The sequence below is a fragment of the Drosophila santomea genome, chromosome X (assembly GCF_016746245.2).
Source record: "Drosophila santomea strain STO CAGO 1482 chromosome X, Prin_Dsan_1.1, whole genome shotgun sequence".
NCBI lineage: Eukaryota > Metazoa > Arthropoda > Insecta > Diptera > Drosophilidae > Drosophila > Drosophila santomea.
The window spans coordinates 4,218,881-4,236,105 of record NC_053021.2 but is presented as its reverse complement, the minus strand read 5'-3'; the positions used below and the strand labels follow the sequence as shown (position 1 = coordinate 4,236,105).

At 42.0% G+C, this 17,225-nt stretch overlaps 1 protein-coding gene and 1 long non-coding RNA gene across 4 annotated transcripts in view; one reads left to right on the top strand and one right to left on the bottom strand.

Moving 5' to 3' along the window:
• LOC120455062 overlaps positions 1 to 17,225 on the bottom strand; it is a 217,383-nt gene that overhangs the window by 55,654 nt on the left and 144,504 nt on the right. Inside the window, exon 4 of the long non-coding RNA XR_005616710.1 lies at positions 9,850 to 9,999. This is a non-coding gene — a long non-coding RNA (uncharacterized LOC120455062). The remainder of the gene's footprint in view (positions 1 to 9,849; positions 10,000 to 17,225) is intronic.
• LOC120455047 (optomotor-blind protein) overlaps positions 1 to 17,225 on the top strand; it is a 57,125-nt gene that overhangs the window by 23,087 nt on the left and 16,813 nt on the right. For 2 of the 3 annotated variants that reach the window (XM_039640896.1, XM_039640898.1), the window contains exons 3-4: positions 249 to 362; positions 442 to 604. In XM_039640896.1, the coding sequence (XP_039496830.1) occupies positions 249 to 362; positions 442 to 604 (277 nt within the window). The remainder of the gene's footprint in view (positions 1 to 248; positions 363 to 441; positions 605 to 17,225) is intronic. The other variant, XM_039640897.1, reaches the window with a different exon arrangement.

Sequence of the window (17,225 nt, the reverse complement as noted above, 5' to 3'; positions counted from 1 at the left end):
GCGACTGCAGCGATCTTCGCCGGACGGATAATTTTGGGCCCCGAAGGTGGGCCCCTGAGAACCAGAACGTGGTCTTGGTTCTTAGGCTTTATAAGCCGCACTGATTAATGTTTTATTTGATTAGCCCGAGAAAATGACCATAGCCCCCGCCGATATTCTCGTCGACCATCCTTACCATCCTTACCATAGCACACTCATCTCTAATCCCTCATTTCGCTCAACCCCTTTTTTGTTTTTACTCGTTGCAGACAAATGTTTCCGCAAATGAAATTTCGTGTTTCGGGACTGGATGCCAAAGCTAAATACATCTTGCTACTGGACATTGTGGCGGCGGACGATTATCGTTATAAATTTCATAATAGGTAAGTTTTAAAAGCATATGGTTTTGGTTTCCAAATGCAATCGCTATAATCGTTTTAATCGTTTAAATCGTAATTACAGTCGCTGGATGGTGGCTGGGAAAGCGGACCCAGAGATGCCAAAACGCATGTATATCCATCCAGATTCGCCCACAACGGGTGAGCAATGGATGCAGAAAGTTGTTTCATTTCACAAATTAAAATTGACCAACAATATTAGTGATAAACATGGATTTGTAAGTACTGTACGTCTTCTTTGTTTACCGCATTAGTTATCTAAGATACACCACAACCACAACCACACCCACAACAAAAACCAAAACAAAAACACGATCCAAAAACTCAACGATGCCAAGGAATTCTACTGGATTTACAATTATTTAGCGTTGTTTCAAAAAGGGCCTTATTTCTTACTTGATTACCATTGCGTGTGTATGGGAGAGTATCAACAGAGTGACTTCTCAATTCCCGAATAGTAAGTAGGCACTTTAGCTGTGGCTCATTCATTGAAGTTCCTGTTTTAAAAAGTAATTAACTCATTCGCCAATGAAGCTTGCAAGCAAAAAAGAGCCACGATTCAACGGAACTTTAGCACATCAAAGCGAACATTATGTAGGCCCCATATCAAAGAGCCTGCGCCTAACACTCGGCACTTCAAATATCATCTCCACCAGTAAAGCCCATCTTCTTCTTTTTTCGCTTTCTCATTTTTATTTTTTATTTTTCATTTTGTTGCTTATCAATGCGAATTTGCATGGCATCCGACTCGTTTTGGTTCGGGTTTGCACTTTGAAGTATATAGTACTCCATGGCTGGCTGGCTTATCTAAAACTTATCACACGCATGAAGCGAATGGATAAGCCCGGAATCGGATCGCCGATTCTGGATGGGGGGTACATAAAGGGGGGCTGTAATAGGGGGTGGGGGAGGGGGGCGCCAGCCGAATTGTCGGTGGACTTTTCATTTGAAGGACGCGCTCGCGCGCTTCTTTTGACTTTGTAGTTGTGCCGACGCCGATCGCGTAAATTTCATCAACTGCTGGGAAAATTTTCATTTTTATTGATCGGACGGTGCGGTGGTGGCCACCCGTTGCGACTATACATGTACACACACACACATATATATATATATATATATATACTCTTTCTCCCTCTTTCTTCTGCGTTCCATGATCATTATGATCTTGGGCGGGCGCCATGTGGTTCTGCAGTTTTGTGTCATGTCTCCGCCTCCTTTTCCTTTTTTTTCTGTTTTTTTTTTGCTTTTACATCTTGGCTCGTTTTGCATGGCGAGTCATAAATCGCACAGCGAACAAGCGGCGGATAAGGGCTGCCTACTCCTCCCCCCATCAACCCCACCATCCCCGCCGATCCCACGGACAATTGGACAATCCGTGTCTCGTGTCCGGCGGTGTGCGTGGGCCTCCGCCTAAGTAGCCTGTGTTGGCCATTAATTTCGCTTAGTTCAAACGGCAAAATGCCGACGCTGCGTGTGGTGTGGCCAGCAATTCCGAATCGGTGTCCCAATCGGTAGGGCATTTATTTAATCAGGGGGTTCTTAATAACATATATGGCATTCCACTTTTGGACAACTACTTTTACTGCTATCGAAAAAAACGGATTATTTTTTATCAAAAAATCGAAAAAAAAATTGTGGTAAAAAATCGTATATTTTCAATATATAAAAATTTGCGAAAAATGGCCAAAAATTAGCATTTCAGTGTATGCACATGGATCGATAGGGAATTTTGTTCCGAATTCAACGAGGTATGGCATTCTACTTTTGGACAACTATTTTTATTGCTATGGAAAAAAACGGATTATTTTTTATCAAAAAATCGAAATAAAAATTGTGGTAAAAAATCGTATATTTTCAATCGGCGTTTTTGCCATATTTATAGTTTTTTCTGCTTTCTTAAGTAGTAAGTAGTAAGTAGTAGTTAAGTAGTAGTTAAGTAGTAACACACAGATTGCGATTTTGTAAGTATACTTTGTGAATCTTAATCTAACTTGCTATTTAGATCTGCAAGAGGCAGCACATTTCTAGAGCTACATAGTTGCCTCTTTGTTTTCTTGGAATTAAAATCACTTATTTGCAAGGCGAAACACTCAGGGTTAGCCAACACGGCCATTGAAGACAAAAATCAATATGTAATTTACTCAAATATCGGAGATAATGCTGTTTAACTTTTATAGTTTCTGGAAACAACAACCAACATCAGCAACAACAACCCCTGTGTGTCGCCAGCTGTTGGCGCTCTCAAAAGCGTTATAATCATATAATCACGGGATAGCGCGGGGACCTGAGCGTTATTATAAAGTCTATAATTTAACACTTTTTGCGGTCGCTGTGGGGTCAATGTGGGCGGTGGTGGGTGATTTTATATGGGTGATTTCTGTTGTATTTTTGTCTACTTCTGTGCTGCTCGCTTCTCGCTGGCTGCGTGTCAAAACAACAACGTCGCAGGCCTTCAAAACTTCAGACCCGCCTTTGTTCTGCCACATATATACTATACCATACTATACTATACTATACTAAGGTACGTGTGTATATAGCCAGCGATTCATTTGGATGACGTGCCCCAAAGCGTTGCGGAAACGGAAGCGGCTTTTCATACATTGAAATGCACTTAGCGGGCGGCAGAAAACGCGCGCGTTTTTAAACGCCCTTTGCACTCGCTGAAATTGTGTGTATATGTATGAATGCCTGTATGTGCGCAGTGAGCGTGTGTGCGTGCTAGTCGGCCATGTTGCCGCAGAAGAGCCACCCTAATAAGGTATAATGAACGACCAAAGGGTCAAAGGGGGTGGGTCAACGAGAGGGTGGGTTGCAGGCGGCAGGAAGGTGTCGCCTAATGCGTTTAATTGTTGCAGTTCAAGTTGGGACACTCTCTACTCCAATTAGCCACCCCAACTACTTCTTTTCTAAATTCGTCGTTTCGGTAAAACTCCCACTCATGGAAAGAAACATGCGAAGAAGGAAATTGAATGAATGAGCCAACTTTTTTCCCAGTGCCCAGAAATTATCCTACCGTCAAAGTTGAAAAGGGGCAGAAAAAGATGTGAAGTACGGAGCTGGGGCGCATATGTCTGCTGCCATTAGTTTCCCCTTAGTTCAAAGCATAGTTGGCCATCTTCTGTGTCCGTTCAACCATGGAGAAGTGGTCTGGAGCATCATCCCAGCCAACGGATTTCCAATCCTCAGCATCCCATCCATGGATTTCTGAGCCGAGCAGACGAAGCGAAAATACAAACAAAAAAAAAATAAAAAAAAAAATGTTGTCCAAGGAGAGGAACTGAACGGAACGGGTTGACAAACTAAACTCAAGTGGAGTTCCATTTCCGGACACGAACACGGACGCAAATCAAATTAATTGAGGCGCAAAACACACACACGCACACAGACACACTCACACTCTGGAGAGTCCTTTGGCCCATCCTGGGGATAAACCGTATTGTACCTACGCCGTTCAAGCTCAATCTCGGGCAGCGTTCTCTGGTGGTTTTCTTGAAACAATTCGCTTAGAAAATCAAAGGCGGCCCGCAACTGCACGTGTATGTGTCTGTGTGTGTGTGTCGATGGGATATGGGCAATGGGATATGGGATATGTTATATATGGTAGATGGGATATGGCCAATTTGTCTGTTTTAGACGCGCTCTTTAAGGGCCATCCCGGGGTCAGGTAGTTAGGTGTTGCCCAAAATACAATTTGAAAGGCTCTTTTGAAGTTGACAGCCTCCGATTCAGATCCACATACAGATCCTTGCCATCCTTGGCTTGGCTTGGCTCGTGTGGTTGAAGGTCTCTAAAGGAGGATAATATTTAAGGAGTGTGGGTTGGGGGGCTCTGCACTGAATTGCTTTCAATTGGAGTGGATTGGAGTGGATGGAATGCTCATTGTGCCAGCAATTAGGCACTGACAAAGTCTAATGTCCTGGCTACCTCGGCAACGATCTTGATCACTTAACTGCGAATCGATATAACTATTTTTATGATTATCAAGTGCTTAGGAGGACTTTCACGAGTGAACAATGAATGATAAGGTGACCGAGTTTAAGCACTTTCCTTTGTGATTTCTTAGGTTTTTTCGTTAAATCGATAAGGTATGGTTCTGTGAGTATCATTTTTAAATTCACAGTAGATCTAAAATACTTGTAATTAATAGGTTTTTATCGCTGCTTACTGTTTATGGAGGGGTGAGCAACCCCTGGAAATGCAACCCCCGAAATACTAAGCCATTAATGAGGATGCTTCCTACCTACTGATGGTGATAATAATGCTGCTGCTGTTCTGTTCTGCTGTTGCAACCACAACCGCCTATTGTACCCATATATATGTACATATAAATATAGGTGTATACATAAATGCCTGATTTCTTATCTAATGCCTAATGCCACCGCTATCTGGCGACCATATCATATCATGCGGTGCCCAAGAGTCCCAGTCCCGGTCGAGAGCAAAAGGGTATCATTGGCTGCCTATCAGTGGCGATCAGAGGAGATTAGGCCTGCTGTTCTCCGCCGTTTTGCCAAGTGAAAGGAGCTATAACACCGGCAAGGCGACAGCAGCCCAACATTTTTTTTTTTGCAACAGCTGGTTATTTGTTGCCTTCTTTGTTTTTTTTTTTTTTTGCTTTTTTGTTTTTTGAGAAGAAACTGGTCTGAGCCATCAATCATTCAACTGATGGAAGCCACACGCAATTTGCCGGAGGGCGTAACTCGGTTTGGAGCATGGTAATGGGTTTGGGAATGGGAATAAAACCAGGTGGGATGGGAGCGCAGATTAAGTTGGCTTGTGATTGGAAAATCATTTTTTTATGGTACTGCTAACTCAGTTTTGAGCCACAAAAACTATGCAGAAAATGACTTGGCCAGATTTTAGTGCTCCTCTTCAAGAAAATTTCTCATTAATCACGTAATCGCACTGAGGAAGTTGTGGATTCTGACTGCTAAACCATTAAATCAACTATTATAATTGAAAATTCTTCTAGGAGTTTAAAAAACTGGTATAGGCTTTGTGGAACCGCTTTAAATCGTATGGAAAATGTCAAATGCAATGATTAAAGATGTCCTTGTAAAATCCCAAAGCTCTTCAAGCCCTCAGTGGCTACAGGACCTCTCCATTTAAAGTGCTGACGTTAAGGCCCTTGAATACAGGAGGGAAAATAAAACGAAACTTACCCCGGTAAACTCTTCAAAGGCACAAATTTCTCGTCTCCCTTGCGCGACTTCATTTGAATATTAAAAAATTCCAAAACACAAAATGGAATTTTTATTTGCGATATTTTGTCGCACCTCAGCGACAACGTACTTGCCACCTCGTTGTACATTCAACATTTTAGTAGTGCCACCCCCCAAAAATAAAACCGAAAAAAACAGACGACTGTGGACGGATCTCGGTTTTAATTTAACATAAAAGCGCGTTGGCCATTAGGCGCTCAACCAACCCCTCTCGAAAATAAAATAAAATAAAAAATACACATACACATACATATATATATGTATATGTATAATGGTGGGGGTGTGGGAGGTGAAATTTATGAGGCATGCTCAGGTTTATATTAGATTTTAACTAGGCCTGGCGCCAGGACGCTTTTTTCAGGGCCAAACCCAGGAGTCAAACGTGCCAAAAACATTAAATATGTTAATTAGTTTCAACGCCCGTCGACCACAGAAACCTAAGCTAAATGTTCCAAAAATTTGTGACAAAACACCCGAAAAAAAGAAGGAAAAAAGCAGGACTTTAAGTGCCGCTGGTCACGTTAGCCTCGCTTTTTGGATCCGGATCCAAGAGTAATATGCTAATGCCCCAGGTGGTTCTAGGCGCCTTCTAGCTCGGCTAAATCCCTTAACCCTTGCTGCCTGCGATGGGCTTGGCCAGAATGAGATTTCGATTTGGCCTGGCATTTTTGGGCTTATCTACATCTTGCTTGTCCGCATTTGTGGAAAACACTTGGCGCAGATAAGAGGCAGGAAAATTTTGAAAGTCTGCCCTCCAAAAGATTGGAGAAAATTAATTAAGTGAATGTGCTGTTGAGAACTTTTCAATTGATTTATTTGCGCATTTAAACTAAAGTGTTTGATGCTTTTTGCATCATATATATCCCACATAAGGCTCTGCCTCAGACTTTTGTACGCTTGATCTATGTAAATGCACCCAATTATGTGGGATATATGTATTTGTATGTTCGTGGATAATTTCAGGAAATTGCATCCGATACCTACTGCCTTGTTCTCACTCTATTCCCAATCCCTCATTAACATGGGGACACAAAGGAGAGAAGTCAGCACTGGGCCTCTCAATGGCAGCTAATCCCCTTGATGATTAGTTGCGGCCCGCCCCTGGTTTCGTCTCGTTTCGATTCGATTTTGCTGATGGGATCGGTTCGTATCGTATCGTATCGGATCGAATGGATGTTGGTGAGTGGCAGGATTATGCGAGCCACAGCAACAAGATTATCCTATCCTAATATCCTTAGGGAAAAGGTAGTGAAAAGGCGCATCTTGGCCTGGGTTCCCCGATCGTTGTCTAACAACATAATTAACCAGACCCACGCCCACTTTTTGCATCTTTCTTTCGACATGCATGTAGTATAGAATTCGTTCTCCTTTGAGGTTCTTGAGATTGCTCATACGCCACGTCTCCCGCGGTGCAGTCACCACAATCTTTGGGTTGCTTCTTTTTTTATTATTATGTATTATGCTCCTCTATTTATTATTATTTCTCTGCCGGATTTCTTTATTGTCTCCTCGCGCTGCGGTGCATGTCTAAACAAATGCTTAGAAATTAAGGGCGCGCGACGACAGCTGAAGACGAGTTTATGATGCCAGGACAATGCACACATGCTGTGCAAAGGATCCCGGGATCCCATTGTGCGGCAAGTGTGCGTGCAGAGCGATTAAGACCCCTTCTCTACCCCCCACCCAAAAAATCCAAAGCGAACAACAAAAAAATTGTATATTTTCATCTCAGTCAGTATCTTGTCATTCAGTCACACAAGAATATACAGCAAATCCAAGTGAGCAGCGCCAGCTGGCGAGGAAAGCCCATTGTTTGGCCATTGTTGCCAAAAAGGAGATCACAGGAAATGTTTTCGGGGGCGGCACGTTGGCTTTTCCATTAGGCCAACGCAAATAGACAAGCTTGACTTGGATTTCCATCCCAAGGGATTGGCGGAAAAGCGCGGGGAATGGTTTGAGTCGGGGCACAGGAAGTGCAATATTTGTCTGGCAAATAGATTTCTAAACGCGACTATCAACCCACAAACGCACTTTGCCCCGAAGTGTGCCTCTTACACAAGGGAAAAAGTTTTAATATATCTCTACCTAAACAAAAACAAAAAATGCATGATTCTAAGAGTTTTGCAAACATGAAAAAAAAGTTAAATATATCTCACACAAAATTCAGAAATCATTTATTTGATTTTGCTTTAGTTTCTTCAAGTGTAGAGCCCATCCAAGTCTTATCTGACTGAAGTAGCGCCATCAAATCGGTTGGAATGGGATCGTTATGCCATGAGATGTGTTATCTGTGGAGTGCCTAAGTCTGAGGTGACAGTTAAACACCTCAAACATGCTACCACATTGTGTAAATCTCTATTGGTATTCAAATGTTTGTTCCCAACTCAGACTGTCTGTCGTGCATCTTTCATCTGTTTGTTTGCGTGTCTGTTTGCCTTTGTTTCCATTTGAATTTAAGATATTTGCCCGTGATCTCTGGTGTTGTTTGACTTGTCTGCAAGTCTGGAGAGCTGTAGATTCACATCTTGATTCGGATTCATATGGAGAATCACCTGCTGCAGTCACCAGAAAAGATAGCGCATTTTTTCCCCCACTCAGACAGCTTGAAACACTCGAGTGGGACGAAAACGGAAGCTGGCTTTTCTGGCGCCTGAAGACTAATCTTTATAATCTCTGAGGTCATCAGATATCAGGCCATTATCTTGGGCTTTGTGTGGGGAGAATATTTAAAGAGATTTGCCCATGGTTGTAACTTTTTTTGGGCTTTAAAATGCATACTTTTTGAACTAATGTGATAAAGAAAAGACATTAGAAAACCAGTTTTTCGTTTCATCTATAATATTTCAAAAAAATGTTCAACCAAAATGCTTCTAAAGTTCTGTTCTCCAATATATTTTGAATGCATATTCTGGTGGCGCCACTGGCATTTATGAAGATACCCAAAAGTCAGGCAATCTTTGATCCTATTGTTGATCTTTACTTAGTCGAAACGTTGCCGAGACTCCCAACTCCAGGTCTCCAAAAACCATTCATTCCTTTTTCTCTGTTTACCATCGTTTATCTGTCTTTGCTTTGGGAGATTCTTCACTTCACTTTTACTTACGGACAAGTGAAAGTCATTAACCAGAAAGCCGCCTGTTGAAACTATGGTTTTTGTAAGTCACCACTTTCGTTAGAAACGCTAATAGGTTTCCAGAATAAATCACTAGTACCAGATATTAGTTTATGTTATAAACCAGATTAACACTCTGACAATTTCACTTCCCTGTTTGATTCGATTATTGGCCTGATTTATCGTCGCCATGCTATTAACCGTACAGACCTATAGTTAGTATGACAACAATTATGGCAACAACTTTAACAACATCCAATATACAGACAACAACGAGAACAACTTTGATGTTGCACGCAAATTCTGTGTTGTGTCTCATTATAAACGTGGGGTCCCTGTGAAAAAAGGGGGGAGGTTCTCGTAGATTGATAGTTGCGCTGTAGTTGAATCTTGTTAGGGTTCTGGCTTCTATGAGTTTACTAACATACATATACTATATCACAACTCCATTGTGGACATGATTCTTGCGTGTTGACAACTAAGTTGTCTCTGTCAAAGCGTCAATCACTGGGAAAACAATTTTCAAAATGTATGAATAGGTGTGTTTATTTGCATTAAGGCTTCCTTAAACACAGCGTTATGTGGATGAAGAAACTACTGTATAGAAAATGTAGAGAAAACTTGATTAGACAAGGCACACGCACAAAAAGAACAAAAGAAAAAAACGAAAAAAAGGATAAATAAGACAGAGGGGAAAACAAACTATTATTGGGATAATTAATTGAATCAATCGATGCGATGCCGCTGGCAAATGGAGCGAAGCCTTTTTCTTATATATATTGCACTATATTTCATTTCATTTTCTCCTCGGTAATTTACACACACGGGTCAGCAGCAACAGCAATAACGAAATAATAACCTAGAAAATGGTGGGCAATTATTGTTATCGTTGCACCTCAGCCAGATGATGATGGGAGTCCAAACTGAAGCGAACCGAACCCTGATCTATGCACAGAAAAAAATACTTCACCATTCCTCGGAGTTATTTAAAAATAAAATCCTTGGATGAACTAACTTATTAAATTAACGGAATATAACAGTAGGAGAACTGAATTATATATTAATTTCGTGATGCGTATAAAACGTTTGGAAACAATCTTAGCTTGAAATGTTTTTCGTTGTGTAGAGCAGTATTTACCTGACTACCTGGTGGAAAATAGATGAATGACTATATATGCGCAGACTAGGGCGTTGCACAGTGGGCGTGGCAGCGGCACAGTGGGGAGATAATAACCTCGTTTTGTCTTGTGGCGCAGTTTCTCCGCTCGAGTGAAAATGCCCACTAAAACTGAAAAGAAAATAAATGAAAATGAATACTCTTGATACGTAAAACATTCAGGAGGAATTCAATTAAATGGAGAAAATAAAATATATACCAAGCTTATTTGTAAAGAAATCTGTAACCCATTTACTAAATAAATATTATGAAAGACAAAGAAAAAATATTATCGATGTCAATCAATAACACTACTTATTTGCATGTGAGATAAAGAAATCACAGCTTTAAGCATTAAAAACTTCTGTCTTCTTGGCAGTTAATGTTTTCCTGGGTTTTCTTTTTTTCTTCAACTCCCCTCGGGCGTTAACCACATTTTCCACCTTGTTGATAAATTATCGCTTTTAACGAGAAAAGCGCATGAAATTGGCACCCAAAACGCCCAACGAAAAATACATTGCACATGCAACTCAGGCAGGCAAGCGCCGCCCGTCATAATTACCAAAAAAAAAGAAAAAAACACAGTAGAAAGAAACAGAAAAATATTAATGAATTATTTGGAAAAACAAACGCCACGGGTTAGCGGTGCTGAGGCGGGGGGCCTGAACACAAAATTAGGCATTTAATTGTCTCGGCCACATAGTCTTACCAATTTATATAGTGGCCCTCTGAAAAACGCCAGCTGACAGGCGTCACGTTGGAAAACCAACAAAAATTTAACTGCCAGCGATGAGGCACCAACCGAAAACGAAAAAAAAAACGGTGGAAAAGACGGAGGAGGCACATGCAACGTCGACCCTGGCGCCACAAAATGGGCGCAACGTCAACCACCGAAAATGAAGAAAAAATAATAATACAAATAAATACTAAACTTCAGAAGGAGAAGGAAATTAGTATGCGTCTGCGGCGGCTACATCATTTTTCGATGATTTATTAAATGAAAAATTCAACCAGAGGATCCTGATGATTTCTACATGCGTCTCATTATTAAATAAAATTATACTTTTTATTATAGATTATTAATAATTTGTGACACGTATTCGCTGCTTCCATCGAAAGCGAACGAAAATACAACGGAAAGAGGGGGTGATTTTGGTGATTCTGATTCCGATTCCATTCCCGACGGGCGTCGATTTTGATTCGATTCGATTCGTTTTGATTCTGAACCTGAGTCGCGCCATCCTCGAGAATGTTCGATCAATTTTTCGATGCGATGCGATGCGATCACTACTAAAAATACATAATTAAATGCCATCCCCAACACACAGCAACCTCGACGAAATTGCAATCAGAAATTATTGAAGGTTGAATAGTTAATGTATGCTTTTAATATATCAAACTGGATGTGAACGGTTCGCATCCATGGATGAAAGATCGTCCTTTGGCATGCGCTCCGTAATCGAAAATAATCAATGAAATTCTAGAGATTTCCTTTCTGAAAACACCCTATATCCTAGCTAAAATTAAATATATTTTGGGAACGTGCATAATTATATTTGCCCAACAATTTGTCTTATTGTGAGTTGGACTGAAGATAGTATATTGGTCGGACTTTGGGGCACCGGTAGTATATGTGCACATATATGACCGCCTAATGACCGGCTTCATTTATTGATGACGATTATAAAGCAATTTGTGCAAGTCAACAATTCCTGACCCACTGGCCGAGGTGGTTTGAGTGGTTTGGTTCGACTATGGTTTGGTTCGGCGGTGCAATGGGCGCTTTCCAGTAATTAAGCGGGCGACGATCGACCAAGCAATTAACCCTTGGGCCACCATAGCTATTTATTATTTATATATAAATATTTTTTTTTTATTACGTTTACTATTAAAATGCACTCAAGGCGATGACAAATTGCAGAGGGGAGTGTACCTAGTTTAATTGCCCGGGCTGTTTGAGTTTGCCAGTGCCAATGCAAGTGCGAGTGTGAGTGCGTTTCGCGTGCGTCTTGAGAAAAAAGAAAAGGAGAAGACGAGAAATAAATAAAATAAAATAAATAAAACGCGCGCACTGTGCTAATTATGGTCGTGCCTCTCTTTCTTTTCGCATACACCCCACTCTTTCTGGCACTCGAGTGGCCACCTCATTCACACATTTCCGCCATTGTGGTAAAAAGCCATTGCAATCGCTCGCTCTCTTTCTGGCGCCTCAGCACCTTTGGGCTTTTTTGCTTTTGCTTTCGCTTTCTCGTCTTCCCCCCTCTTTCTCTCTCTCTCTCCATCTCTGTCTCTCTGGGCAGCTTCGTCATCTTTATTTATGCCTCCAGTTGTTGTTTTTCTTTTATTTTCCTTCTACTTGCTGTTTTTGTTTTTCTTCTTGCCTCAAGTGTCTTTTGTCAAGCGGCCATGGATTCTCCACCTCCAGTTTCTTCTCCTGCCGCCGCTTCAGCTTTTTCAGCTTTCGGGCTGCATTTCTTCAGTTCGCAGCATTCAGATCCTTAGGACGCATCTCTGCCATGTTTTTCACTTTTCTCCATTTTCATTTTCATTTGCCTTTTTTCTTTTTAAATATTTAATTTCTTGTCTTATTTTGTATTATTAATTTCTCTACAGTCTTTATAACATATTTAAACATATAAGATACCAAAAGAAAACAAGTTTTTTAAAATAAATTTAACTGATTAGTTAGGAAAGAGATTTCCTTAAATATTCCCAACTATTTTTCTGCTTTCACGTCAATATACTAGTAATTGTATGTCAAACTTTTTGTTAGTGCACATTTCTGGTTGTGCCCGCCTTGTCTTAATTTATTCTGCTCATTTGTTCGCTGCACTGCATGCAAATTGCCAACAGCCATTGCTGCTTCGCTCGCACACTTAACCTGACACCCGGAAAAAAGCGCGGAATTCGGTGGAGTGGGTGGCTGGGTGGGTGGACCCAGTGGAGTACTTGGAGCACTTGACAAACACCCAAAAGCTGTCGCTCTCTTGCTCGCTGTCTCTTTCCCACTGCCCAATTTTGGCGTTCATTAAGGGCAAAAAAAAAGAGAAAAAACATTTCCGTTAGCCGAGTGGTGGTCCATATCCTCGCATTTTTCCCCATGGTTCAAGTGCGCTAATGTCTTTGGAGTGCTTCGCACTCTTCACTCACTCATTATTTAGGCATTATTATGCAGACATTCAATGGGGATTTCGCATTCAGCATCCATCCATCTCCAGCTCGGCTGCTTATTGTCACAGGCCCCTGGTACTTCTTGCAATTCGCATTTAATTGGATTTCTTAAAGCTGCACCTTGACTCAATGGGATTGCCATTTGTGACCGAATGCGATTTACCATTTTCCGAATCGAGTTCTTCAAGTGGCCAAGCGGGTAAATGGAATAAATGGGTAAATGGTAACCCGGATGATTCCAGTGAGTGGCAGGTGTTGGCAGCTTCAAGTTGGACTGGGGGATTAGCCGGTCTCAGTCGATTGTTTGCTGCCTGAGTTCGATTTGTGTATGGATGGGGCCTTCGATCCTTCGATTGGGGCGGCTTACAAACAAGATGAGGAAATTGTAGCTCGTATCTCTGGGAAACCGTATAAATAAGATATATTTTATTTTTCGAACAATAGCCAATGCACTGCCTAACCTCCTCATCACTTATGTAAAGATTCTTTTGCTAAGTGCTGCCCATGGTATTTGAATTCTTTTTCACAATTCAACAGAAATTCAACCCTCACGAATCCCCAGAGTAGTACACACATATTTGATGAACTTTTGATTGCTGACCAGGCACACTTTTGATGGTCAGCTCTGGAGTTCTTGCGATGGTGTGGTGTGGTGTGGGTCCCCCAATTTTGACCCAAGTGGAGTGCGTGTGTTCCACTTTTGTCTGGCAGCCATTTACAAACGATTTGTCAACCGGCTAACTGACTTGGCTTTTCCTGCCTCTTGTTTTCGGATACCAAAAGCAACAAAAAAAAACAAAAAAAAAAATCGAAACAGAAACAGAAAAAATCCAAAAATCGTGGCTTGTTTGGCCGATGGTGGCCCTTGGCTAAGAACTACTCAAAAACATATTAATCATGCAGCATCAGCAGGCCCAGACAGCTGAAGACAGCACACGAAACGAAATCGTTTAATTGCCACTAACTCAGGCCCCAAACTTCAGACATCAGACTTTGGCTCTCGGACTAAGCCAATCATGGTGTGCTGTGTGCCAGTGAGTCAGTTAGGGCCCAATTATGGCTGATAGACAGGGTAGATGCAAAAGATACTTGTGCAAACGGGCGAAAAATTACATATCGAGATGAATTTGGGATGGCAAATTGTTGGGGTCAATATATATATACAAAGACTATTACTTTGGAAAAGCGGATATATTTGAAATGTTATTACTATGATAGCAGTTTAGTCTTAAGTCTAAAGCTAATACTAAGCATTATATTTACAATTTCTACGCACAATTTAGTACGAATTTTTCCATTCTGCTGGAAGATCTGTTGTGCCTCTGGAAGCAGAACACTAAGCTGCTCAAAATCAACAATGCTAATATGTGTAGGCCGCCCGCAGGTCAAAACCACAACCAAATCTTTGGGTTTTAGCTTTGTAGCATCTCTGGCGTATCTGTATCTGTGTTAACGATTAATTTCAGTTCCCACGGAGATTTGAAAATTAACATTATGCTTAGCTCTTGGGCACTGTTGGGCTAAATTTCGGTTTGTTGTTACAGTTCCTGCGGCTAAAATCCAATCGAATCCAATCCACCTGTGTGTATTTCGAATATTACCTGAGCCAGCGCCAAGCGAAACGCACACGAAGAGACCCAATAATTTTGTAATTAATGATGTGAGAATGAGCTGCGGACAGCCGCAGTCTGAGCCAGAGTTTAGGCTGGGGCTAAGGTTGAGGTTCGGGCCACAGATTAACCCCTTTTGGCCTGCTTATTCCTCTGGAGCTGTAGCTGTCGACAGTAGGGTGCCCATTTTAGACCCCCGGGCTGCTGGGTTGTTTGGCTTTTTGTCATCATCATCATCATCATCAGCAGCAGCAGAAGCATCAGCAGAAGCGGCAGCAGCTCAGCATCAGAATCATTAGAGACAGATTATACACTCATCTGAATCTGTTTATGTTTCTGTATCTGCATCTGTGTCTCTGTCTTTGCCTCCGCTTTGTAACTGTGGCTTTGTCTTTAGAATTTGTGTGCGTGTGTATGTGTGTGTGTGCTCGAGTGTCGCCAAAGGCTTCAAGGGGCTTTCTATTGTTCTTCTCAGACTGCTGCGGCTTTTTCTGCTGTCTTCCCTATTGATTAATTGACTGAAATCGTGTCTGAAGATTAATGCGCATTGCTAATTTAACGCCAAAATCCCATAATGAAGAAAAGGCTGTAATGATATCACAATCTTAGGGCCAATTAATTATTCGATATCCGAAAGTATAGATTTGTTCGGCATGTCTGTGAAACAAAAGACTGTCGCAGTGGTAACTGAGCCGTGCATTTTAGAAAAAAATTCTATGCATAAAATTTGAAAAAAATATACATGTTAAATATAAAATGCTCCATGTTTACCTGCCTTTTGGCAACCAATAAAAAGGATTTCGAGAAATTGTGTGCGAAAAACGCATTTTCCACAACAGGCAAAACTCGTACAATCAACTTCCCTTTGAAATGGTTTTAAAGGCTTCTTCTAAGCCCTCTTCGCTAGTTGCCGCTCCGCGTTTTCCCCCGCATGGTTGCCATTATGGAACCTTTCTCTGAACACTGATTGGGGATTTTCTTGGCCTGTGTTGAGTTCGACGACAAGAGACAGCTACCATCTGGTGACGACGGTGGCAACTTCTGGTTGTGCTCGAGGCCTTTCGGCTTAACCATCCCCCGTCGAAACTATCTGTCTTTCCAGTCAGTCTTTTTAGCTTTAGTCTTTCGCTTTGTTTCTGCATTGCCTCCCACTGGCGGCCATTTGGGGCGGCCACCCGCTGCTGCTCACGACGCCCGCCAGCTTGCTTGCTCCCTGATAGGCCACCCCGCCAAAAGTTGAGCCACCTAGAATCATCATACCATGCACCACCTTTGTGTGGCTCAATGGCTAAGTGTTGCGCTGCTTGTAGTTTTGTCGTCTGGTGGCTGTTTGCTGTTCCCATTGCCTGCTGCTCGTTGCCTGTTGGTTCTTGGCTGTTGGTTGTTGGCTGGCAAAAGGTCAGAACTCAGGCTGCTGTTTTTGTCGTGCCAGCAACATGTGTACCCCATCACATGGTCGCCACGACAACGCTGAGACCTAGAACGAAGGCCCTTTTCTCCTTTTCTCCTTGTCGCCACATTCCCTTCACCTCCCTTTTTGCCATTTTTTGATTTGGCCAACCGCCCCCGATGCGATTTCGATTTCTATCGATGAATTTCATTTGTGTTCTATTTACTGATAGCCATCTAAACTGCGCTCTGCTACCGACGGCCATCCAGGCAGCCACACAGCCAACAACTTAAAGCCAAAGACGCTGCCTAAGCCAATTTGTATGCCCCCCGACCCAAGGATGACACAAACAAATTTTATGCAGTCAGGGCCCCCATCAATATATTTGTATGTGTGCGTATATATGTATGTATGAAACCGGTCGCTTGTCGCTTGTCGCTTCCCTTGGCGCACGAGTTTTCAGCAAAAATTTCTTATCTGTCCCAAAGAGCCTCGCTGTTTTCTCGAGCGGGTTTCAAAAATTTTATGGCAGCACCAGCGCACAAGAGTCGACCACCGGCCTGAAAAAGAATATATATATATATATATATATATATATATATATATATATACATATATATATAGGTTTCTGTATATAAAAAAGGGAAGAAGACACTGAAGAATCTAAAGGCACTGGCGTTAGCAACGTGGCGACCTTCAGAAGACAGAGAACCACGCATTTGTCTCTACGCCATAAAAATGCAGCGGACCTCGGCTTATTATTTTGGCAGTTCGAATTTGTTTTGGCCTGGAGCTTGGAGCCGCCTGAAGAAGCTCGAAGAATTGAAGAATCTGGCATCGGGCAATGGGCAACGGGCATCCAGAGTCTTCGGTCGTCGTTGATTTCGAGTTAAGATTTGAATGTCGCTCCTCCTCCGCCACGAAGACAATGCCCCAAAGAGGTTGTCGTCGTCCTCGTCCTGTGGCGCTCACAAAAGCTCGTGCTCAGCTGAAGACCCCCCCCTTTTGAAAGCCCCTCTTCCGACTTTGACTGGCCGCTGGTGGCCTCAACGTCGTCTTCGTCGTCTGCATCATTGTCTGGGGCTCTTTTATTTTATTTGCTACGTTTTTTGGTTTTACTTCTCTCGGGTTTTCGATTTGTGCCTTCTTTTTTTTTAACTTTTTTTGGGCTGGCTGGCGCCTGCGGT